This window comes from Sus scrofa, chromosome 9 (assembly GCF_054392235.1).
Source record: "Sus scrofa isolate SSC_HxYL_T2T_F1_AM1 chromosome 9, Sscrofa_HxYL_maternal_Yorkshire_Landrace_v2.0, whole genome shotgun sequence".
Taxonomy (NCBI): Eukaryota; Metazoa; Chordata; class Mammalia; order Artiodactyla; family Suidae; genus Sus; species Sus scrofa.
The window spans coordinates 31438830-31465718 of record NC_139391.1 but is presented as its reverse complement, the minus strand read 5'-3'; the positions used below and the strand labels follow the sequence as shown (position 1 = coordinate 31465718).

At 36.4% G+C, this 26889-nt stretch overlaps 1 protein-coding gene across 8 annotated transcripts in view; it reads right to left on the bottom strand.

Moving 5' to 3' along the window:
- Positions 1–26889, bottom strand: part of CNTN5 (contactin 5) — a 1211165-nt gene that overhangs the window by 60092 nt on the left and 1124184 nt on the right. For all 8 annotated transcript variants that reach the window (XR_014815022.1, XM_084975741.1, XM_003129801.7 and 5 more), the window contains 2 exons: positions 9895–10053; positions 1400–1549 (listed from right to left, as the gene is read on the bottom strand). Coding sequence is in view for 7 of the 8 variants with exons in the window: in XM_084975741.1 (XP_084831867.1) it covers positions 1400–1549; positions 9895–10053 (309 nt within the window). In the remaining variant the exon portion in view is untranslated. The remainder of the gene's footprint in view (positions 1–1399; positions 1550–9894; positions 10054–26889) is intronic.

Sequence of the window (26889 nt, the reverse complement as noted above, 5' to 3'; positions counted from 1 at the left end):
CAGAAAAGCTGGATATTCTGTGAATGAATCCTTTCCAACATATTTAGACTACTCTTTTATTCTCTTGGTTGCTTAATTTTTATATGAAAAGAAATTGAACATCTTTTTAATGGTTATTTGTACTTTATGTAATAAGTTGATCACGTGGGATTCTTTTCTTTCTTTCTTTCTCCTTTTAAAGAATCAGATAGTGTGTTTTAGAGAAAGAACCAACACTTTTGATAGTTTATTTGAATTATTATGTTTCATTCAATAGCTAAATCACAAACCACATTTTTGGTCCAGTTCTCTAACTATGATACAAAGTGGAGACAGTTCATTCTTAGTCTTCTATGTACATGTATCTCTGATCTAGATCCTGGTGTGGGTAGCAGCACATAAAGGAAAGAAAAGGAATATTGCCTTTTAATCTTTCCACAAAGACATATGGAGTACCAGCATCAGACATTGTTCTTGGTGTTGAAGATACAGCAGTGGAAAAATAAGACAAAATTCTCATTCTTCATATGATTATTGAGATTCATGTAATCATTGAGTGTAAAAACATTAAAATTTGTGTTTTCCCTCCTTGTATCTGCGACCCCACACTCCATCTCTCTACTGTTTTGATTGTTCTCATCAACATTATTGATATTTGTGTCTGCCTAAGCTAGTGCCTTATTAGATACTTTGAATATACTATTTTATAGGGACATAAAAGATAAATCCCAGTTAGACTTTGTCTAAAGTAATCAAAGCTCTACTAACAATTTTTCTTTATAATTCTTTAGTGAAAGACAAGATATCTTAAAATTTGTTTTTAAATTAAAGTTAATTTTCCTTATGAGGTCTTTAGAAACATTCTATCAGAGATACTTTATTCTGAAAGGCATGAAGAATGCTATTTTTTTTCTAAGTTAGAAAGCAGATGGGTATTTATTTCACACATAGACATCAAAAAAGCATTAGGTCAAGTTAAGACTATGTCTTTGTTAAGTGCAATTTATATTTCAGATGGTTAAGGGCAACAAGTTTTTAGGAAGTTCCTTGTAACAAGAGGTACCTTATCACTGGAGAAAAAGAGGATGAGCCAGTCTATTCTGGATTTTATGGATCTGTTATATTGAATGAGTACATAATTAGGAGAAACTAATTGCCTTAATTTCATGGTAACTTGAAGATGGGTGCAAGGGTTGCGAGCAAACCGAAGCATCTAGACACCTGTATTTGCGGAAACAAGGAGAAAAAGGTCTGAAAATAAATAAAATGAAAGAATCATTTTCAAGGAAATGATTTTATGATGTCTAGGTAAATGAATCAGGAGGAATTCTACTCAAGCAAGCAACAGTGGTTAATTCAAAGCACTTTAAAGGCGATTAGGTACATACCAAATAGAATTTTGACCCTCCAATATTCTTACCTGCTTCATTTGTGCGGATCATTCGAGACGGGGTACTAGGATCTCCAGTCCCAATAGGATTGGTGGCTACCACTCTAAATTCGTATTCCACCCAGGGGTTCAGGTCCACTGCCATGGCTGATTCCATGTCCCCTGTTATGATTTCTGGAACTATAGAGAGGAAGGAGATTTAATGTCATTAGGAGGACTGGAAATGCTTACAAATTGCCATCAAAGATACCACAGGCACAGATGGAATGGCAGGCTGATGCGTATTTCCTTATAACATGTGGTCATTGTGTCACCTCTGGTCTCATTAATAAAATTAAAATCAATTTTCAGAAGTAAGCACTTCCACATGTCAAAGTCTGTTATAATTAGAATTCATTCATCTCATCTTTACACATAGATTGACATAATACAACTTGTCATTATCTACATTAAAAATAATTTTGTCAACCCCTCAGTCCCAGATAAGAGGTCAACTAGTGCTCTGATTTAAACAAATAGTTTTTATATTTCTAGAGAAATTTCTTGAGAAGTCTGCCTCTCCCAGTTCTGGCAAACATACTTATTAACCACTTGGCAGTTCCAAGCAGCAGATTAAGAATATACCTCTCTAATTTAAAAATTCCAGTTTGTGGTTTCTAAGTGGAAGCTCTGAACTCTCTCCTTGGAGTGATTTTTGTGGTATATTTAGATTTTATTAAAACATAAAATTGTGTGTCAATATAATTACCATGTAGTAAAGTATTTTTTTTTGTGTAGCGTTTATGCTCTGTGTGGGACTGCTGTTGTGTTCACTCATCTCTGCTGTCTAGGAAATATTTGGGAAGAACATTTGTCACAGGGCTGTAAATGGGGAACGTGGAGAACATCCTCATGAAGTGCAAACATCCTCTGGGTATATATCAGCCCTGGATTTCTGTTTAAGCATGGCAGGGTGTGGCAGTGGGGCTCTTGATTTGGTGACTTAGTGCGTTTTTACTAAGACAAAGTGGAATTAAATGTATCTAGGATTTCCCATGAAAATCTCTTTAGAAATGTAACAAGAGAATGTTACTAAATATTCAGCTCCATGAAAGGTGAATGATCAGAGCATAGGCCTTGTGGCCTGCCTGACAAATCTCAGAGCCCTACAGAGCTGACATTTTTAAACAGTGAAATGAAGATATGAAAAGAAGTCTGCCCCCTTTTGCTGAACTGGCAAATGAGTAACATCCTTGGAGACTAAGAGGTAGGAGAAAAAAGCCACAGTTCAGTCCATAGCTTGGTGGAATGCTGAGCTATGTCTGCCAAAGATAAATATGGGAAGAAGAGATCCCAAGACATTCAGCCCTCCCTAAACTCCAGCATACACTGAATCACCAATGCTTGCCTTGGGTCCATCAGGACTTAACTGTTTCACTGAGTTCTGTTTATGTCAGTCACTTCAAGTACTCCAGACGTCTAGGTCATCCCTCATATCTTTTATTCTAATCCCCGTAGACTACTGCATACTTCCTTTTTCTGTCTCAGTTGCCTTCCTTTTAGAATCCCTTTTACTACTGCCTTTGAAATTCATAATCCATCATTGTCAAAATCCCCACATACTCATTGTTCTTTCTGAATATTCTTCCAACTTTTCACTCCAATAGAGAATTGAATCCCCTCTGAGGCAACCTGAAACCTCTCAAGGGGTAGCCTTCTTAAGACAAAATAGAGAATAGAAGACATTGTCTCTCTCCTCCCTACGTACACCTCAAATATCTCTAATATAAGCATGCAGGTATTTTTCCTGCTTGAAAACAAAACAAGACAAAATAAAATTACCTCAAAAGTTCCTCTCATTCCAGCCTTCACCCAGTTTCTTTGTTTCTCTTATAGCAAAACTTCTTGAGGGGTGTGTCTTTATTTGTTGTCTCCAATTATTTTCTTTCCATTCTCTCTCATTCCAATCAAGCTCTTACCTTCAGCATTCTACCATATCTGCTCCTGTCAAGTTTACCAAAGGTCTCATTGCTAAAACCCTATGGTCAGATCTCTTTTCTTTCTTCTTCTTCTTCTTCTTTTTTTGGTTTGTTTTTTGTTTTTTGTCTGTCATAGGGCTACACCCATGGCATATGGAGGTTCCCAGGCTAGGGGTCGAATCAGAGCTGTAGCTGCCGGCCTATACCACAGCCACAGCTACTCCCAATCCTTAACCCACTGCACAAGGGCAGGGATTGAACCTGCGTCTTCATGGATACTAGTAGGGTTCATTAACTGCTGAGCCACGTCAGGAACTCCAGATCTCTGTTCTTTGTCTTACTTGACCTAACGTCATGCTTTGACACAGTTAATAATTCCCTGCTTTTTGAAATACTTTTCAAAACTTTTCTTCTCCTTCCTGATTATTCCTTATCAATTTCCATTGCTAGTTTCTTTTTATCTCCCAGATGCACCCTAGTTCTGTTAACTCCCATCTTTTCACTTCATGATGAAAAGTCTCATGGTTTGAAATACCGTCTATATGCTGATGACTCCAATATTTTCAGCCATGAACTTCCTCCCCAAACTCCAGATTCATATATCCTATAGCCTATCATATACTTCTATTTATATAGTGTTCTTAGCCTTAATTTCTCCCACTTACTTCTGTAGTATGCCTCATTCAGTGACTGACAATTGCTGTATCCAATATTTGGGGGTGGGGCATCCTGGATTTCTTTCCTTTTCCCCTCTCCAGCTCCAAATCATGAGCAAATCTTGACATCTATGACTTCAAACTACGTTGATTTCTCCACTTCCATTTGTAGCAAGATTTCTTAAAAGAGTTGTCTGTATTTTCTCTCCCACTTTCTCTTGAACCAGTTCTTGTGAAACTTTAGTTCTTACTCTTTAACTGAAACTGTTAATGTCAAGATCACCAATAACCTCTGTAATGCTTAAGTCAATGATCAATTCTCATTCCTCACCATACTCGCCATATCAGCAGCATTTGGCCACAGTTGATAACTCTCTCTTCCTTGATAAATTTTATTCTTATGTCTGCCTGGATATCACATTGTCTTGTTTTTCCTTCTAACTAGATGGCTGCTTTCCCTCAGTGTCCTTTTCGATGGCTCCTTTTCTCCACAATTTCTTACTACTGGAATGCTGGAGGGCTCAATATTCATACTCTTTTATTTTTTATTTTACGCTTATATCCTTGGAGATGGCATGCATTCTTGTGATTTTTAAATGCAATTTATATACCAATGATTTCCCAATTTATATCTTTATTCTAAAGCTCACTCTTAAACCCCAGGCTCAAATATCCAATTGCCCTTTCAATATCCTTAGAGGCTCCATCTCCAAGTATAGACACACAGGGGATTAAGGTTCAACATATTAATTTTGAGGTGACACAATGACACAATTCAGTCCACAGCAGGTTGGCTGCAGTTTTTAATTACCTTTAAAATTATTTTTTAGTGGAAATATATTTACTGTACAATATTATGTTAGTTTTAGGTTCACTATATAATGATTTAACATTTGCATACATTATGAAGTGCTTATCCTGGTAAACCTGTCCCTAAACAAAAATATTACAATATTATTGATAATATTCATATGCTATATATTATATTCCTCTTTTTTTTTTTTTGGCCACACCTATAGCATATGAAAGTTCCTTGACAAAGGATTGAATCCAAGCTTCAGCTGTGACCTATGCCGGAGCTGTGGCAACACTGGCTCCTTAAATAACTGTGCTGTGCTGGGGATCAAACTCAGCAGTGACCCGAGCCACTGCAGAGACAATGCCAGATCTTTAACCTACTGTGACACAGTGGGAACTCCTAAAATTTTAATTATATCACTAGAGATTTGTACCTCTTAAACTCCTTCATCTATTTCACATCTCCAACCCCAACCTTCTGGCAATAACTTGTCTCTTCTCTGTATCTAGGAGTCTATTTCCATTTGGCTTTGTTTGTTTGTTTTTTAAATTTCACATATAAGTTATATCATGTGGAATTTGTCTGTCTTTATTCATTAACATAGACCTTCTGGATTCATCCATGTGTCAAATGGCAAGATTTTATGATTATTACAGGTAAATTATATATATATATATATGTATATATATATATAAACATATGCATACACAAATTTAAAAAATGTATTTATCTGTCAATTGACATAGGTTGCTTCTATATCTTGGCTGTTATAAACCATGTTGTAATGAACATGCAATGCACATATCTTCTTGAATTAGTGTTTTTTTTCAATTGGATAAATACCCAGAAGTGGGACTGCTGGATTGTAGAGTAGTTCTATTTTTAATTTTTGAGAAGCTATTATTGTTTTCCCTAGTGGCTATACCAATTTACACTCTTACCAGGAGTACACGGAAGTTTCCTTTTCTCCAGGTGCTCACCAACATTTGTTACTTGTCTTTTTGATAATAACCATTCTGACTAGTGTGAGGTATATATCTTGTGGTTTTAATTTGCATTTCCTTGATGATTAGGGATGTTGAGTACCTTTTCCTGTGTCTGTTGGCCATCTGCATGTCTTCTTAGGAAAAAAGTCTGTTCAGTTCCTCGACCAATTTTTAGGTCAGATTATTTGATTTTTTGACGTTGAGTTGTATGATTTCTTTGTATATTTTTGGATATTAACACCTTATCAGATAAGATAAGCAAGTGGACTGACCCAGACTCCTTTTAAATTATTGCCTCTGCAATGAGACCTGAAGCATGAGATTTTGTGTGCATGCCCTTTATGAGTGGAGTCTGTGTCCTATAGCCCTCCTGCTCTCCTGGATGCAAGCCCCACTGGCCTTCAAAGCCAGAAGTTCTTGGGACTCTTCTTCCAGGTGCAGGAACACCAGGGTAGGGACCCTGATGTGGGGATTGGAATCTTTGCTCTTTGGAGAGAACCTATGCAATTGTGATTATCCTCCTACTTGTGGTTGACATACCTGAGGGTATGGGTCTTGACCACACTGTGTTTCTGCCCCTTCTTTCCATCTCGTTGTGACTGCTCATTGATATCTTTAGTTGCAGAAAAATCTTTTCTGCTAGTCTTAAAATCATTCTCATAGATAGTAACTCTGCAGACAGTTGCAGTTTGGGGAAGTCTGTGGGAAGTGGTGAACTAAGGATCTTACTCAACTATCTCGGCCATACGTCTCTTGCAATTTTTAATGGAGTGGCCCATATAAGCCTCATTAAGAAGGTACATATGAGTGAACTTCTGATCGAAGTTTGTGCTTAGCTATGTCAATATCTGGAGGAAAGCATCCTATGTAGAAGGAACAATTAGTACAAAGGTATTAGGTGCATTTTATGCAGGACATTAGAACAGTGAGTCAGGACCAGAGTGAGCTTTAGGGAGAATGATAGGAGACGAGTTTGTAGAGAGATTGGAGGAACCAAGCCCTCCAATATTGGGCTTTCATTCTAAAATAAATTTAAGAGATGCTGAAGAATTTATACTGTGTTATAATTTAATTTAACCCAAGAAATCCTGAAAATAGGAAGTAATTAAAGTTAAATAAAATTGTAAGGATGGGGCACTGATTTGATATCTGTGGAATCTAAAAAAAATGATAAAATTAACTTACATATAAAATAGAAATAGACCCATAGATATTGAAGACTTAAGATTAGTGATGGATCAGTATAACAGAATCGAGAGTTCAAACTACAGACTTGTCTTTTTTTTTTGTTTGTTTTTTCTTTTCTAACATATATTTCTGCATTAGAGCATGTCTCTACTGAAAGTGATTTAGATAGGAGAGCAACTATGGCAACAAAAGACCCACTCCCCAAGAGGAGATGGTGTGGCTCCAGAAGGTCCCTAACACAGACATGAATGAATTTGTGGTCAGTTTGAACTAAGGGCAAAACCCAGGAACCATTTAAAATAGCTATGTTAAAAAGAGTTCTTGTTGTGGCTCGGCTGTTTACTACAAACACTACTAGTGTCCATGAGGACACAGGTTCTATTCCTGGCCTTGCCCAGTGGGTAAAGGATCCAGTATTGCTGTAAGCTATGGTGTAGGTTGCAGGTGCGGCTCGGATACAATGTTGCTGTGGCTGTGGGTAGGCCAGCAGCTGCAGCTCTGATTAGACCTCTAGCCTGGGAACTTCCATATGCTGTGGGTGTGGCCCTAAAAAGACAAACAAACAATCAATCAAAACCTAGCTATGTTAGAGCATATGAAAGTTGAAGACTGCTCCTTGGCAAGCTTGCCTGGATGATGGTATGCTTCTGCCAGTAGCTGCAAGAGATGCTGAGTTTTAGAGACGTGTGTGACCACTTTAGAATAGGTGGCATCTTGCTAGAGATCTGTTACTATCAAGGGCAAATAAAACTGATAATATATAGAACTATACTTCTGAAAATATATATATTTACTTATAAATACAGAGCTCTCATTGATTTTTATAAGTACTTGCTGAACTCAATTTAAAATGAACCCTCTACTCAAAAATCTTTCCAGTATAATTCAAATGTTACCAGTATCATTAAAAAAATGTTTCTAATATAATTTAAATTATACTAGAAAGATAAGACAGCAACTTTATATTAGGGATTTCTAAAACAAATAAATAAACCTCCAAAATAATATTTATTCCAAACATTTAAGCTCTCTATGCATACAACATACACACACACACACACACACCCGTCTTTCATTTTCCCCTAGCTTATGCCAGAGAATTTCAAAATTTATATATGTGTATATATATATGCACATATATTTATACACACCCATGTATCTATCATTATCTATCTGTCAAACAACAAAAAGTAGAAACATGTGAAGCATATAAAAAATCAAGGAATAAGAGTATTCAAGGAGAATTAGATGGCCTGTATTTCCATATCATGTGTTAGGGTAAGAAACAAAGGAACACACATGCAGACTAAGAAAAGAAACATAGGCATGTGTTACAATGTTCCATTGCAGACTAAGAAAAGAAACATAGGCAAGTGTTACAATGTTCCCACAAGGGAAACTTCCCAGGAAGTAAGTATTGTAGGTAGTGTGGCGATTGGACAGAGAGCTCAGCCACAGGCAGGAGGATGAATTTGCTGCACGCACAACACGCAAACGGAAGGTAAATCCAATTTCTAGCTGCAGAGCAAAAGTTTTGGCCTTCACACTAAGGATGACATGTGAGCATCTTATAAACAGAGGTTATAAGAATTCTTGTCTAAACCTGTTTATGTGGTTTGGATCTATGTCCTTTCCAGAATAATCTAGTCAACACAGAGATTCCCCCAATTTCTTGAGTCTGTAGATGTATCACAGGGTTAAAATGGAACCGAGAATGAGGCTAATGCCTACAATTATATATAGTAGAAAATAAATGCATATACATGTATAGTTCTCAGCAATGATAATCAAAGAATTCTATTAATTACCATAGGAATATATCAAGAAAAACCTGAATTATATTTTGCCTGTGGACGAATATATTTCCTCTCCCACAAATTATGAATGTTTACACAAAAATAAGTTTCTCCTCAAATTTAATTTTTGAAAGCAATGAAACAGACCACTTTACTCTTGCAACATTCAGATTAATTGAGCTTTATGGTTATTGCGCTCAGATATTTTACTGATTTTATATTTCACTTCTATGCAGGTAAATCAATTTAATGTTTAGATAGAAAATAAAACAAGATCACAAATCCCTATTCAGTATGGAAAGCTGCTTCTGAAGATTACATTTTATAGATATAGTACATTTTTCAAATACCAACATGTTAAATAAGTAATAACTATCAAGTGAGTGTAATTTCACATATCCCTGTGGATAGCCACATTTGGAGAGAGAAGGAGAATTTAGTTATATAAAGAAAACCATCAGGGAAGAAAATGATTTTAAAAATAATGCAACTATAATGCAAACATCTTAGAAGTGAGCACTAAAGTGCTGCATTGTTTTAAATAATGCAATTTTATGTTAGGTTTTCTTTTTATAAATAAAACAGATGTGACTATATAGTAGCACAAGGAACTGGAATAATGGAGCAGTTCTCTATCTGATTGTCTTGGTAGCTATTTGAATCTATACAATAAAATTTCATAAAATTTTATGGAATTATGTGCACAAAAAAATTCATATGAAAACTGGTGAGATCTGATGAACTGTGGTATAAGGCATTATATCAACATCAGTTTCCTGATTTGATCATTATACCACTGTTATGCAAAATGTTATCATTGGGGGGAGCTGAGCAATGAGCCCAGAGGAAATCTTAGTACTGTTTTTGTAATTTTTATGTGAGTCTAAAGTTAATTAAAAAAAATTATATATACATATATATGTATATACATATATGTGTGTATGTAAATGATGTAGTCCTTTTCTGAGAAATGACAAAAGAAGAAAAGTGGCTTTATAAAAAGCAGCAAACAATGGTTAACATTATCATTAATAACAAAATTTTCAGAATCCAAAATAATTCTACTGAGATTGTTAGCAAATATAGCTCATGATATGGGAAGCTGTTCTGGTTGTGTCTGCTGTTGCCTTAGAGCCTCTCACCTGTTTTGACTGTTTGCCAGCCTAGGGAGAACGGGCTGCGAGCCTGCAGATTGTAGGAGGAGATTGGGCTGTGGTTGTCAGCGGCTGGACTCCATGAGAGTGTGGCTGTGCTGTCAGTGATTTCCTCAACAATCACTATCCCTGGTGGGCCTGGGGGACCTACGTGCAAAAGAGAATGGATAAAGTTGAGGATAAGACATGAAAAATTCTATTTCCAATAAGGACCCAATCACACTATGCAATAATCCTTAATGAAATGCATATTTAGGAATGAACATTGACAGTAAAAAGAAATGGGATGAAAGTTGGTTTCTGTGATTCCTATGGATAATTTAATTATAGTTTAGTTTTTTTTCTAATACTTTGTGCTTGGCGGCAACTACCAATTAGCACCGTGTTTTATAGAAAAAGAAAGAATACTTAGAAACAAACACAATTATCTGAATGTCAGTATCAACTATGACTGTTAAAATTAATCACAGCTTACAGAGGCAGCAACAGAGAGTGAAAGGCAATGGTATCATTACTAAAAGGATACAGGTGTATGGGCCTAATTTTCATGTTCAGGAAACCCACAACATACAAATAAAACAAATAATGTGATGTGCCTGTCAAAGAACTTAAACTCTAACTGGGAAAAAATGAAAGGATCTAACAATGAGAGATCAGACCAAGGAAGGGTATCTACTACAAGTGAGGCATGGAAAAATGCTGTGGGAAGTTAAAAAGAAGGTGAAATTAGATGATGATGATGATGATGGTGATAATTTTTGTTGGTGGTGAGAGGGTGGTGAATCAAAGAAGATTATTTCCCTTTTGATCATAAAAAGTTGGTATAGGAGTGAGATGATCAATTGATGGGTACATAGACTCTAGCTTCAAGAAACAACCATGATCTGATGTGAGGAAAAATATACCTTTGCCTTATTACTTCTAAAATAGTGATTTCTAATAGCATTTAAAATAGGTAGAGTGTTTTTAATTTAGTGGCTAAAAACAATGTCATCGTTCATATTAACATTCTTCTATTTCCTAATATGGGCAACTCAAGCTGCAAGTATACTTTTATTTTTAATGAAAATAATCTCACCTTTAAAAATCAAGTTGTTTGCTGACTTAGTCCTTATGTAGCAAGTTGCTCTCTGGATTTGGTTGAGTATGAAATCTGAACGTTAAGGGGTGATCTAGACTGTAAGAAGCTAAGAAATGCTGGAGTGCTAAAGAGATGGAGACAGTCAGTAAAGACCTCTGAGTGGAGAACTTTGATAAGTAAGGGGCAATGAAATTGACAAAGTGTTTAAAAGCATCACCAGGAGTTTCCGACTGTGGTTTAGCGGGTTAAAGATCCAATGTTGTCTCTGCGAGCATGTGGGTTCAATCCCTGGCCTTGCTGAGTGGGTTAAGGATCTGGCATTGCTACAAGCCACAAGCCACAATGTAGGTTGCAAATGTGGCTCAGAACCAGTGTTTCTGTAGCTGTGGTGTAGGCCCCAGCTGCAGCTGTGATTTGAACCCTAGCCTGGGAACTTCCATATGGCACAGGTGGGGCCATAAAAATAAATTAATTAATTAAAAAAATAAAATCATCACCAGGCAAATGATATTTTTAGGAACTGAGAAATAAGCTTTTTTTTTTTTTTCTTTTTTTAAATCAAGAGTGAGAAGAACTAGGGAGTTCCTGTTGTGGCTCAGCCAGTAGAGAACCCCACAAGTATCTATGAGGATGTGGGTTCCATCCCGGGCCTCACTCAGTGGATTAAGGGATCTTGTGTTGCCTGGAGCTGCAGTGTAGGTTGCAGATGCGGCTCAGATCTGGCGTTACTGTGGCTGTGGCTGTGGCTGGCAGCTATAGCTCCAATTCACCCCCCAGCCTGGGAATCTCCATATGCCACAGGTGCAGCACCACGCCCCCCCCCACCCCCCAAAAAAAGCAAGAGTGAGAAGAACCAGTAGTGGATAGCAGAGACCAAAGACTTAGAAGACAAGGACTATTCCATCAGGAAGGTGACAAAAGATTGGGACTGTGGGAAAAAGTACAGAGGATAACCATGAGAAGTGGCAGTTTTTGGTCTGAGAGAAATGAAGGAGGAAGTGATGAATACAGAGAGAAAGCGTTTGAGATGCAAGAAAGGAGGTTGGGAGAGCTCATTTGGGAAGGTTCTCAGTTTTTCACTAAAGAAGAAAAAAAAATCTACAAAAAGTGAAGGTGATTGGGTAAGATTGGGATTGGGAGTTAGAGGAGAATGGAGAATGTCCAGATAAGCCTGTGATAAAAGAGGGAAGACATGAAGAAGAGTGAAATATAAATATTTTAGAAGTGTCCTAGATTTCAAAATTTGTTCAAGAGCATCATTTTGAAGTGGAACTTATCAACTCAGCAAGGTTAGGTTAGAAAGCCAGGACCAGACCCAGAGAAGGTGGTTAATTGGGTCAATTCAGGTTTAGTTTATAAATTCAGTATGATTTATCATCAAAGATTCCAAAGGTATGCATGGCTATGGCCTCAATGTGGCTTAGGGGGTCAAGGGGAGCCAGAATGGTACTGACAAATTAGAATAAAGAATGGAGCTGAGGAATCCAGGTTATTACAAGGGGATGATAGAAAAATAAGAAATCGTGGAGTTCCTGTCATGGCGAAGTGGAAATGAATCCAGCTGGGAACCATGAGGTTGCCAGTTTGATCCCTGGCCTTGATCAATGGGTTGAGGATCCTGTGTTGCTGTGAGCTGTGGTGTAGGTCACAGACATGGCTCGGATAAGGCAGTGCTGTGGCTGTGGCCAGCAGCTACAGCTCTGATTAGACCCCTAGCCTGGGAATCTCCATATGCCACGGTTGCTGCCCTCAAAAGACAAAAGACCAAATAAATAAATAAATAAATAAATAAGAAGAAGAAATTGTGAAGGGGAAAGTGTGAAATTTGTGATTTAAGTATAGGGAACTGGATGAGAATTTGTGTTTACGTGGAATGAAGTGGAAAAAATAACTATTAGGTCAAAGGACTTATGGAAGAATATGTTTGATGTGTCACTGATATGAATGTTCAGAGTATTAAAATAGTAGCTAAAGATGAGGTGTGGAAAGTAAAATGAGATTCAGGTGCTGAACTTGTCTAACAAGTTATTAGACTGCAGTGACAGGGATATGGAGGAGTGACCATAAGGATAATAATATAATAAGAAGAATATTAACTGTAATAATAATACTAATGGCTACCATGTCCTTACTGTACTGTATTAAGTCATTGCATTAAGTATTTTGCAAACATTAACTTGTTCACTTATTTCTATGTAACCATGAGGTGGGTATTATAACCCCATTTCATAGAGGATGTAATGAAATCTCAAAGAGATGGGTCAATTAATAATAAATAACGTACTTAATCAGTAACCTTGCTATGTTAGATGTTATGCTAGGCAGTGGTACCATTCTAGTGAGAGTTATTTGCCCAAGTCACTCTGCCAGTGAATGGCACAGTGGAGATATGAATTCAGATGTAATTGTAAAGCCAGATTTATTCAAGGAAACAAGGAGTAGAGAGGCTCTTTTTCCTTTCACTGTTAATTCATGGAGTCGTTTCCATTCAAGGAATGAAAGAAAGAGAAATGCGTATTAGGGAAGAGCGCATTAAACTCATGTACTAGAGGTAGAAATGATATTTGAAGGAAATGTTCATGACTTTGTGGCAGCTATTAAGCATGAGATAACCACCAATACTTTCTTTCTTCCTACTTATGCAAGTCATTCACTCTTTGAAAGGTGGAGCTCATTCTTTCACAGCCTTGAATGTGGGCTGGCTACACTCATACACTACAGGCATACACTGGTGAAATTGTGGGTTTGGTTCTAGACTACTATAATAAAGTAAATATTGCAATAAAGTGAATCACACATTTTTTTTTTTTTTTGGTTTCCGAGTGCATATAAAAGTTATGTTTACATTATACTCAAGTCTATCAAATGCACAATAACATTATGTCCAAAAACAATATACTTATTTTAATTAAAAATACTTTATCGCTAAAATATGGTAGCCATCATCTGAGCCTTAAGCATGTCACAAGCTTTTGGCAGGGGGTGGGGCTTGCTTCAATGTTGATGGCTGCTGACAAGGTGGTTGGTGAAGGTTGGGGTGGCTTTAGCAATTTCTTAAAATAAGACAACCCTGAAGTTTGCTGCATGAATTAACTATTCCTTTTATGAATGATTTCTCTGTAACATACCATGCTGCTGGTTAGCATTTTATCCACAGAATTTCTTTCAAAATTGGAGTCAGTTCTCTCAAAACCTGTCATGGTTTTCTCAACCAAGTTTATATAATATTCTCAATCCTTTGTGTTCATTTCAAGAGTCCTCACAGCATCTTTGCCAAGAGTAGTTTCCATCTCAAGAAACTACTTTCTTCTCTCATCCATAAGAAGTAAATCTTCATTTATTAAAGTTGTATCATAAGGAGGTAGGAGTTTAGTCATGTCTATAACCTATGTTTTTAATTTTATTTCTCTTACTGTTTCTACCACATCTTCTTCCACGGAAGTCTTGAATCCTTCAAAGTCATCCATAAAGGTTGGAATCAACTTCTTCCAAATTCCTGTTAATATTGATATTTTGACTTCTTCCCATGAATCACAAATGTGCTTAATGGCATTTAGAATGGTGAATCCTTTTCAGAAGATTTTGAGTTAACTTTTTCCAGATCCATCAGAAGAATCATCTATGGCCGCTATAGCCTTATGACATATATTTCTGAAGCAATAAGATTTGAAAGTCAAAATTACTACTTGATCCATGGGTTGCTGAATGGATGTTGTGTTAGCAGGCATGAAACCAACATAAAAATCTTGTTGTCCATCATCAGAGCTCTTAGGTGACCAGGTGTATTGTCAACGAGCATTGATAGTTTGAAAGGAATCCTATTTTTTTCTGAGCAGTAGTTCTAAATAGCAAGCTTAAAATATTCAGTAAACCATGTTGTAAACAGATTTGCAGTCATATGTGCTTTGTTGTTCCATTTATAGTGTACAGGCAGAGTATATTTAGCATAGTTCTTAAGGGCCCTAAGATTTTTGGAATAATAAATGAGCAGTTGCTTCAAGAGAAAGTCACTAGCTGAATTAGCCCCTAACAAGAGAGTTGGCTGCCTACTTGGCTTGAAGCCAAGCACTGATTTGTCCTTTCTAGGTATGAAAGTCCTAGATCTGGATTAGGTTTTGACTCAAGGGAATGTTGTGGTTGATTTGATCTTCTATCCAGACCACGAAACTTTTTTTCCATATCATCAATAAGCCTGCTTTGCTTTCTTAGCATTTGTGTGTTCACTTTCATTTCCTTCAAGAATTTTTCCTTTGCATTCAGAACTTAGCTAACTGTTTGGTGCACGAGGCATAGCTTTCAATTTATCTCTGCTCTTATATGCCTTCCTCAGAAAGCTTAATCGTTTCTAGCTTTCGGTTTAAAATGAGAGATGTGCACCTATTTCACTTGAACATGTAGAGGCCATTGTTGGGTTATTAACTGGCCCACTTTCAATATTGTTGTGTCTCAAGAAATAGGGAGGCCCAATGAGAGGAAAAGGTATAGGGGGACAGATGGTCAGCAGAATAATGAGAACATATAACATCTATTGATTACCTCTTCCTTCTTACATGGGTGGGTGATGGCATGCCAAAAACAATTGCAAGAGTAGCATCAAAGACCACTGATCACAGATCACCATTACAAATACAATAATACTTTTTTTTTTTTTTTTTTTTGTCTTTTTGCCATTTCTTGGGCTGCTCCCGTGGCATATGGAGGTTCCCAGGCTAAGGGTCTAATCCAAGCTGTAGCCACCAGCCTACGCCAGAGCCACAGCAACGCGGGATCCGAGCCGCGTCTGCAACCTACACCACAGCTCATGGCAACGCCGGATCGTTAACCCACTGAGCAAGGGCAGGGACCGAACCCGCAACCTCATGGTTCCTAGTTGGATTCGTTAACCACTGCACCACGACGGGAACTCCCACAATAATACTTTTAAAGTTTCTTGCAATAATTTTGTAAGAATCACCGAAATGTGATACAGAGACACAAAGTCAGCAAATGCTGTTGGAAAAATGGCATTGATAGGCTTCTTCAATGCAGGGTTACCATAAACCTTCAATTTGTAAAAAAAAGAAAAAAAAGAAAAATGCAATATCTGCAAAGTGCAATAAAGTGAAGTGCAATAAAATGAAGTTTGCCTATATGTGATCCCAATGACAGCAGTGGAAGTGACACACCATGACTTTTGAGGCGAAATCCTAAGAAGCTTCACAGCTTCATCCCAGTCTCCCGGAACTCTCATGGAAAAATCCAGCTGCTTAAAGTCCTATTAAACGGAGTCTACCAATTCTGGAGGAAGTCCAAGCTAGGCATTTGGAGAATTCCATGGGGAAAGGGAGATTCAAATTGGCCTCAGCTGTTCTAGACATCCCAGCCTAAGCACCAGCTATGTGATGAAGCCTTCAAATGACTCCAGCTTCAGCTACCATTGGACTCATGTACATGAGGGCCCCCAGGTAATAATCTGGCTATGCTTGTCAGCTGCCAAAACCATGTGAGCAAATAATAGATGGATGTTCCTAGCCACTAATTTTGGGGAAGCAATGGATAATTGGAACAGACTTCAGTATAGTTTGATTTAAGAGCATGTTTATAAGCAGGGAGTTTTTCAGGAGGATCTTGAAGATGCTTTGGAAAAAACTTGAAATTTAGTTTTTGTATTTGAATAGGGATAATTACCAGCATAATTCATTTGAATTCTTCCATATTGTTCCATTTATTCTATTCTATCCATTCTATTGATTTACCTCTTCAAAAAGCATTAACAACTACCTATGTGTGAGGCATGATAGGAGATACTATGAAAAATAACCATTTGTTAACATAAATAAAATAATTTGCCTTCTGAGCATTAAATATCTGTAAAACATTTAAATTAGCTCTCTTAAGAAAGGTATATTTATTTTAATAATAGGCAGTAATTACTCTAAGTATTTTTTTAAAAAAACTTCAGCTGGAACAAAAAATGGTATTTATAACATAATTAGTAAATACCCAAGTATTTTTCTTTATACATGGCAATTTTCCCAAATACAGTCTTTAGCAAAATAATCAGTGACAGCAAATAAGATTTATGTACCCAGGATACTGATTGTGGCTATGCAATTATTTATAATTACAAACCATTGTAAATAACTAATTGTCTAATAATCATGTAATTTTTAAGTCATAAAATCTTATGATAAAATATTAGGCAGTCATTAAACCGGCTATTTAATGATATGGGAAATGTTCACAATATAGGAAGTGAAAAAAGTGGAATGCAAAATTATATGTTAATAAAAATGTATAAACAGTAATTTGCCAAATGTGCATAGCAAAAGCTTGGAAAGAAAAGCATTAAAGCATACATGGTGGTTATTGCTTGGAGCTGAGGATATAAATGATTAAAATTTTATTCTTTAGACTTGTTTTGATTTTCCACTTCTGTTCAATAAGCATGTATTACTTCTAAAATTATTTTGAAAAGCCATAAAACATATGTACATACATATATTATAAAATTATTTTTAAAAGTCATTTGAGATATGTATATATGTATCAGATATGTATGGACTATTTTAAGTAATTATGTTTAACTAAACATTTGCTAAATGCCTACTAGTACGTGTGGAAAGCACAATGCTGAGTGGTGGGAGATGGATTAAGGACATGGTTTATAGGAGGACAAAAGAGAGTTCCAATCCCAGGTGTGTTTAAAATCTGGATGGCGAGATGAATCTTTCATAAAAAAACAAATGCCAGGCAGTGATAATGTTATACATTAGTACATTTTACATCTCATTATAGCACTTGTTACACTGGCTATAATTACTTTTCTGTAATTTCTACTTGTCTGAATATTCAACATGGTAATGGCATATATTAAGCCCTCAATAAACATTTGTGGAAAAAGAGATTAAAGGGAGAAGGGAGAGAAAGGAAGAAGAGATGTGGAAAGACAAAAGGAGTTACGTTTCGAATTTGCAATGTGGTGTAACAACACGTTTAAAGCATGGTTTAAAATAATTATAAGACAAAGATCCAATACGATAGATCATTTTTTGTTGTTAAATCAAAATATATTTAACATTTTTTTTCAGCTAAGTTTAAAGTGGTAATAAAAATGACAGACTAGGTTTATGAATTGAGAAAATGAAGCTTTTCATATGATTTAATACTAAGGCTCATCATTATTAGAAACTTAGAAAAAGTCTAAGGATAGATAATTTTTCTAAAGCCTTGTAAAGCTGAAAGATTGTTATCAATATTTTATAGTAAAATATTGTAGAAAATTAGAGATGTGATTTACCTTTTAAAACACATTAAGTGAAATTTTCAACCGTAATAAAAATGAAAAGTTTATGGTTATTATATTAGCATTGCTTTATCAATGCTCTATTTACAGAGAAAAATATATTTAAAAATATTTTTTAAATTTTTTTATTTTTTATTATAGTTGTTTTACAATGTTCTGCCAATTTCTGCTGTATGTCAAAGTGACTTAGTTTTATATATATATTTTACAAAAGTCCAGGACCAGATGGCTTCACAGGCAAATTGTATCAAACATTTAGAGAAGAGCTAACACCTATCCTTATGAAACTATTCAAAAAAATCACAGAGGTAGGGACACTCCCAAACTCATGCTATGAGGCCACCATCACCCTGATACCAAAACCAGATAAAGATACCACAAAAAAATAAAATTACAGGCCAATTTCACTGATGAACATAGATGCAAAAATCCTCAACAAAATACTGGCGAACTGAGTCCAACAATACAGTAAAAGGATTGTACATCTGATCAAGTGGGATTTATCCCAGGGATGCAAGTGTTCTTCAATGTCCTTTAGAAGGAAAATGAGTGAAGCAGGTGTTGGCTTTAGTGTGGGCAACCAGTGGAGGGATATTTCCTGCTGAAAGCAAATTATGACTAATGTGGTAACAAACAGGAAGCTGTGCACTGCCTTCCTGTGAAATCATTGTCCATTCTCCTTTTAGAAACAACTGGTAGTGCCAGGCTTGAGAGTTTTTGTGGTGTGACTATCCAATTCTTTTTGAGGACTAATAATTTAAAACAACTTACTAATGCAGACTGACTCCCCGTGGCAAGCAACTTTCCTGGCTTCTTCTCACCTTGATATCCTAACATTTTCTGCCCAAGTCTAAACCTAATGGTTCAACAAATATCTCCATTGGCATGTGTTGTTTTTAAAACAAATCTATTTTGTAAAAAAAAAAAAAAAAAAAAAAAAAAAAAAAAATCAATCTATTCAGCTTTTTTTTTCATTTTTATTTGATTTGGGAGACCTATATTCTCACATATAAGTTATTAAATGGTATTCAAAATATTAAAGAGATCTTTGCTTTAAATTGTTTAAATTAAAATTAAAAGTTTGATATGAAATATGCTATGATTTTTTAAATTGGTTCTGTTTTCAAGCCCATGGATATTGCTTAGGGGCAGACACATCTTACTTCTAAATACATGTAGGCACATGAGGCAGAAGAAAGGAAAGCAGATGTGGCAATCAGCACAGTCATGAGCATGCCCTTCTAATACCAAGTAAAGAGATTTAGCTACTGTCTGATAGATTAGACTACTGCAGAGAAATAAACTCAATCTCAGGCCAGGAAGAGTATTTGTTATTTTTACTATGTAGTTAACTGCATGCAATGAACCACCCAGTACTTAAGACCGTTTTGTGTAGACCTAGTTTAAAAGGCCATATATAAATAACAACAAAGCTTTTCATTAAAAAGTCAATAATGTGAGTAGATTTTCTGTAGCACATCACATATTAATAATTAGTAATAAATGGTTGCTGGGGTTTTCATCTTTAGAATAAAATTATGAAGACTTATGATATACCCTTATTTAGGATGTTATTGATAGTACCTTTATTTTCATGTAAGAAAATGTCTCCTGGCATATTGTGACATACTGGGCTGGCAAAGTCCAACTTCACATAGCATTGCATCTTTTTTACTTTGCCTTCTCAGATACTTCCCTTCCATCATTTTGTTTTTCATGGAGTTGAGAGAGTGCTCTCAAATTTCTTTACTATTTACATACCTAATTTAGGTGACCCATTCTTACTGTTCTCAATCCTATGAGAATAAATAACTTTTTAAAAAAACTAGGAGTAGTAAAGGATGGAAATGAGAGATCTTTTTTCAACAGCAATTTCATTTTCAATTAATTTGGTAAAGTCACCATTTATTATATCTGTCTGTCTATCCATCTATCTATAAATCTATGTATCCACATATCATCATCATCACTATATTTATTATTATCACTATCTATCTACCTATCTATCCATCCATCATCATTATCTAGTACCTCAGTATGAAATTCTTATCTCTCCTCACTTTGCCCACTTAACACCTGCTTAGGTTTCAAATTTCAAATCTCTGCTCAAGTTTCACTGCTTTCCCAGGCTAGGGGTTGAATCAGAGCTGTAGCCACTGGCCTATGCCAGAGCCACAGCAACGCGGGATCCGAGCCGCGTCTGCAACCTATACCACACCTCTGGCTGTCCTGCTTATGAAAAATCACTAGATTATATACATTCATATAGTACTATGTATCTTTCATTCATAGTTGAAATCATAGTGGAAGTTTTCTACTTTTTGTGTGACTTTCCTATGAAGGATAGATTTCCTCTTTGAATTTGGGGTATAGGATAGCTGAAATTGTGCTTATAATTTGCTTACTATTGTATCTCCACTGCTAGAACAGAGCTTCTATATTGATAAAACTTATTGTGTTATCAATATAGAATTTATTAAATGACTGGAGTGAATAATTTTTATTAACAGGTTAGCATAGTTGTTGGTATTTTTAAAAGTATTTTCACTTTTGACCAATCAAAATATGACAAAGAGTAATATATCTTTACAAAAACATAGTGCTATTCTGAAAAAAGACTCTTGCTATATAAGTTGGATTTCACTTATGTACTCATTTTGTTATATTCTCTAAATTAGATACCCATCTGATCACAGTGTTTCTAAATAACAACAACAATAAAGAAGCTATTAGTGTCTTTCAACTTTTGACAGGCAACAAAATCTCTGGTAATTTGTAAAAAAAAAATGTAGATTCCTGGGCTGTATTCAATAGCTAGTGAATTTCAATTTCCATGACTAGAGCTTCAGCATTGTATTTTGTGCAAGTTGTCCAGGTATGTTTATGAAAACTATATTTCAAGAAAATTGAGCTAAAGAAAAGGGATTTCGATAAAGAGTCAGAGGAATCTTATTTCAATTTTGATTTTTTGATGTAAGAGCTTTATGCGAGTTTCTGAATTTTGGGCAAGTTTCTGAACCTCATTAATTCTTAGTTTCCTTACATTTTATAAAGGAAATGATAATATCAACATAATGTTATTTATTTATTTATTTATTTATTTTTGTCTTTTGTCTTGTTGTTGTTGTTATTGTTGCTATTTCTTGGGCTGCTCCCGCGGCATATGGAGGTTCCCAGGCTAGGGGTCAAATCAGAGCTGTAGCCACTGGCCTATGCCAGAGCCACAGCAACGCGGGATCCGAGCCGCGTCTGCAACCTATACCACAGCTCACGGCAACGCCGGATCGTTAACCCACTGAGCAAGGGCAGGGCCCGAACCCGCAACCTCATGGTTCCTAGTCGGATTCGTTAACCACTGCGCCACGACGGGAACTCCAACATAATGTTATTATTGTGAGAGTTACATAGGGTGATGTATGTCAAAGTATTTTGTAAATAGCTATACCAGCACTGGTTAGGCCTTTAACTACCTCCATAACTGACAATGTCATATGATCTCACAATGCTTCATTTTTTACCAATAAAAATGAGAACCTAGGTACCACATTTGATTTATCAAAATAAATAAGGATTGGAGTTCCCGTCGTGGCGCAGTGGTTAACGAATCCGACTAGGAACCATGAGGTTGCGGGTTCGGGCCCTGCCCTTGCTCAGTGGGTTAACGATCCGGCGTTGCCGTGAGCTGTGGTGTAGGTCGCAGATTCGGCTCGGATCCCGTGTTGTTGTGGCTCTGGCATAGGCCGGCAGCTACAGCTCTGATTCGACCCTTAGCCTGGGACCCTCCATATGTTGTGGGAGTGGGCCAAGAAATAGCAAAAAGCCAAATAAATAAATAAATAAATAAATAAATAAATAAGGATAGATGTGAAAATTATTTGAAAAAGAAAAAAATGTACTATTATTGGCAGATTCAATAAACAATCTCTATCTTCAAGGGAGTTTATAATGCAAAGGGGGAATGATGCCAGAATGATAATGATTTAATGTGCATTTATCAGGTAGAAGGTAATGTACTAAAGGCTATGTACTTTCTTTATAATCTTTATAGGAAATCTGATATTGACACCTCTGATTCATAAATGAGAAGACTAAGTCTCAGGAAGTACAAGTGACTCACCTAAGATGACACAATATTCTGATAGTGGACCAGGAATTCAATTCTGATTTTTTTTTTTTTTTTTTAATTTTATGGCTGCACCAGCAGCATATGGAAGTTCCTGAATCTGAGCCACAACTGTGACCTACACCACAGCGGCAGCAACACTGGATCCTTTAAATCACTATGCCAGGCCAGGGATTGAATCTGTGCCTCTGCAGAGACCTGAGCCACTGCAGTATGATTCTTAACCCTTTGTTCCCTGGTGGGAATTTCATCAATTCTGACTCTTTTTTTTTTTTTTCTTTTTGCCTTTTCTAGGGCCACTCCCACAGCACATGGAGGTCCCCAGGCTAGAAGTCTAATCGGAGCTGTAGCCACTGGCCTACGCCAGAGCCACAGCAACATGGGATCCAAGTTGTATCTGCGATCTACACCACAGCTCATGGTAAAGCCGGATCCTTTACCCACTGAGCAAAGCCAGGGATCAAACCAGCAACCTCATGGTTCCTAGTTGGACTCATTTCTGCTGTGCCACTATGAGAATTCCCAAGCCTCTACTATTCTTGCTAGTCAGCCTATAAGAGATTTAGGGTAAGGCCAGTGATGAAGATGACAGAGTAGAGGGATGGGACCAACCTGGATCTTTTAACTTGATACACTGTATCAACCAATGAAAAGAAATCTGCTTTATCTTCTTGTCAGGAAAGCTAATAAATTTCTTTATTGTTTAAGCAAATTTGAGTTACAGTATATTATTTGCAAATGTTAGCATCTTAAGATACAGAGGATAACTGAGAACCCCTTTGATTTATGAAGATTAAAACTGCAATCATTCCTTATCTGTCCCAAGACTGGTTATATTAGCATATATAACCTAAAAAGAGAATCTCCAACATATCTAATTACTCCACATAAACCCCTTGGAATTGAAAAATGACAAGTCAATTGGGAAAACTGAAAGAACAGCTGGCCGACTAGTGGCAAACAGCCAGATAGATAAACACATAATAGAATGAAATTACTAAAATGACTTAAAAACTTACCTATAGGATAATGAAGTAATCACTTTTGGATAGAGACTTGGGACTTATTAAAGAGGAAGTATTATAATCAATGAATTTCTATGACAATAAAGTACAACAAAGTATTGAAAATTAGAGAATTTCAGAATAAAATTGGAAAGCCCTATCTTACAAAACCACAACCAAACAATATGTCTTTCTCATTACCACATTCATTTAAAAAAATGGCCTGAAAAGGTTGGAGAAACTGCCATGTAAGGATGAAAATGAAAAGCTAAACTTGCCAGCTTTGACTGAGGGAGGCTGAACAGATATCATGAGACTTAACATCTCATGCATGCCTTGCCATTTTCCAGCCAGGTTAGAGGTGAGTCAGGAATTCACTTCCGTATCTTTAGATACTGAAGCTGGAAGGATGGGTTTCCCAGTGACTATTCCAAAAGAATAGTTCCTCTGGCATAGCACTTAAAGATGGAACAGGTGATTTTTTCTTTTTTCTTTCTTTTGGTAGAAAAAGGGAATAAATAAACAAACATGCCAAAGGACTGGGATATTTGAAGCATTTTTGAAGGAAGGAAAGTAGACAGTTTTAAGTTTGATGAGAATAGCAGGAGTTTATGTGGAAAAAGGGAGGTTGAGGGAAGATCGTGAACACTAGGACAATGAGTTTGACCATTTTTATGAAGGTAAGGGAGGCCAGTAAATGTTTTAAAATGGGAGGTGGATCAGCAGATTAGATATTATAAAGGAAGAGTCAAGAATGGGAATGAAACATTATTCCAGAATTTCATAATAAGTAAATTGGAAAAATAATGGTACTATAAGGGCAAAATCTGAAGGTGGATCTGAAAAGTTTTCTTTTTAACTTAATGCAATGAATTTTAATTGAAATAGTTCTGATGATAACACAGAAGATGCTAGTTTGGTGGCTGAAGAGAATTGAAAAAGTCAAGAATAGTCATTGTGATCAATGTGATGGGGAATCCATAACATCTGAGCAGCAATATTGCTGAACAACATTGAGAGCTTACATAAATTTATATGATTTTATAGGGCCTGAGTCAACATTGTTACTTTAGATTCTTTACATCCTACATTTGCTCTCAATAAGAAACCCAGCTATAATGGCAAAAAAATTGTTACATTAAAAAAAAGTAAAAAAAAAAAAAAGAAAAAAGAAACATAATTGAGTTTAAAAGTTAGCATGATAATTTTCAAGGAAGTCATGGATTTCAGATAGGAATTGAATTAGGCAAAGCTGGTGATCAAACAAGTTGAATCCATGTGAAACTCAGAGGAAGAGAATAAATGTGGGAGCTCCTATTGCAGTAGTTTAAAGCAGTTGTCAGAGGTTTCATGTCCCGAGTTATAGATCAAAATACAGATAGCGGAGCATCCAGGAGACAAGTTAGGGCCCTACAACTGCCCTAAATAGGATGAGATAACAAGATCCTGGCCCTTAGTAGGCTGATATATCAATTAATAGTTTAAAATATCTGCTCTTGGAGTTCCCATTGTGGCTTAGTAGAAATGAATCTTACTAGTATCCATGAGGACTCAGGTTCCATCCCTGGCCTCGCTCAGTCGGAAGGATCTGGCGTTATTATGAGCTGTGGTGTAGTAGGTCATAGACATAGCTCGGATCTGGTTTGCTGTGGCTGTGGTGTAGGCTGGTGGCTACAGCTCAGATTTGATCCCTAGCCTGGGAACCTCCATATGCCACGGTGTGGCCCTAAAGACAGAAAAAAAAAAAAAAAATCCGCTCTTGACATACAATCTCATTGGAGACATAATCTTTTTCTTTAGCACTACCATTTAATCTCCTGCTCATATACAGTTAAACCTCGTTTTATTTTACATCACAGATATTGTATGTTTTACAAATTGAAAGTTTGTGGCAACTCTGAATCTTACAAGTCTGTCAGCATCATTTTTCCAAAAACATTTGCTCACTTTTTGTTTCTGTGTCATATTCTGTTAGTTCTTGCACTCTTTCAAACTTCAGAACTGTTATTATGTTTGTTATGGGGATCTGTAATTTTTGATAACACTGCTAAGACTCACTGAAGGTTCAGATGATGGTTAGCATCCTTTAGCAATAAAGCATTTTTTTTTTTTTTTTCTTTTTGGTCTTTTCTTGTTGTTGTTGTTGCTATCTCTTGGGCCGCTTCCGCGGCACATGGAGGTTCCCAGGCTAGGGGTTGAATCGGAGCTGTAGCCACCGGCCTACGCCAGAGCCACAGCAACGCGGGATCCGAGCCGTGTCTGCAACCTACACCACAGCTCACGGCAACGCCGGATCGTTAACCCACTGAGCAAGGGCAGGGACCGAACCCGCGACCTCATGGTTCCTAGTCGGATTCGTTAACCACTGCGCCACGACAGGAACTCCGCAATAAAGCATTTTTTAATTAAGGTATGCACATTTTTCTTCAAACTTACACACTTAATATTATAAGCATAACTTTAAAAAAATTGAAATGTAGTTGATTTACAATGTTGTGTCAATTTAAAGTGTATAGAAGAGTGATTCTGTTATAGATACACATATATATACCCTTTTTATATACTTTTCCACTATAGATTATAAGATATTGAGTATAGTTCCCTGTGATATACAGTAGGTCCTTGTTGATTATCTTATATTTAGTAGTGTATATATGTTAATCTCATACACCTAATTTATCCCTTCTCCACTTTGGTAACCAAAAGTTTGTTTTCTATGTCTCTGAGTCTATCTCTGATTTGTAAATAAGTTCATTTGTATCTTTTCTTTAAGATTTCACATATAAGCAATATACATTTGTTTTTTCTGTCTTAATCACTTCACTTAGTATGATAATCTCTAGTTCCATTTATGTTGCTCCATATAGCATTATTTCATTCTTTATTATGGTTGAGTAGTATTCCATTTTATCCATCTTCTTTATCCGTTCATCTACTGACAAATATTCAGGTTGCTTCCATGTCTTGGTTATTGTAAAAAGTGCTACTATGAACATTAAGGTGCATGTATCTTTTCAAATTATGGCTTTCTTCTGATAGATACCCAGGAGTGGGGTTGCAGGACCATGTAGTAGTTCTATTTTTAGTTTTCCAATGAACCACTATACTGTTCTCCAAAGTGGCTGTACCAATTTACACTCCCACAAAGAGTGTCTACACTAAAAAGGAAAAGGTTTCCTTTTCTTCCACATCCTCCTCAGCATTTATTATTTGTAGACAGTTTGCTGATGGCCATTCTGATTGGCATGAGGTGATATACTTTATGGTATTTTTGATTTGTATTTCTCTAATAATTAGTGATGCTGAGCATCTTTTCATGTGTCTGCTGGCTATCTGTATGTCTTCTCCGGAGAAGTGTCTATTTAGGTCTTCTGCTCTATTTCTTTCTTTCTTTCTTTGGGCTGTACCCTTGGCATATGGAAGTTCCCAGGCTAGATGTCAAATGCGAGCTACAGCTGCCAAGCTATGCCACATCCACAACAATGTGGGA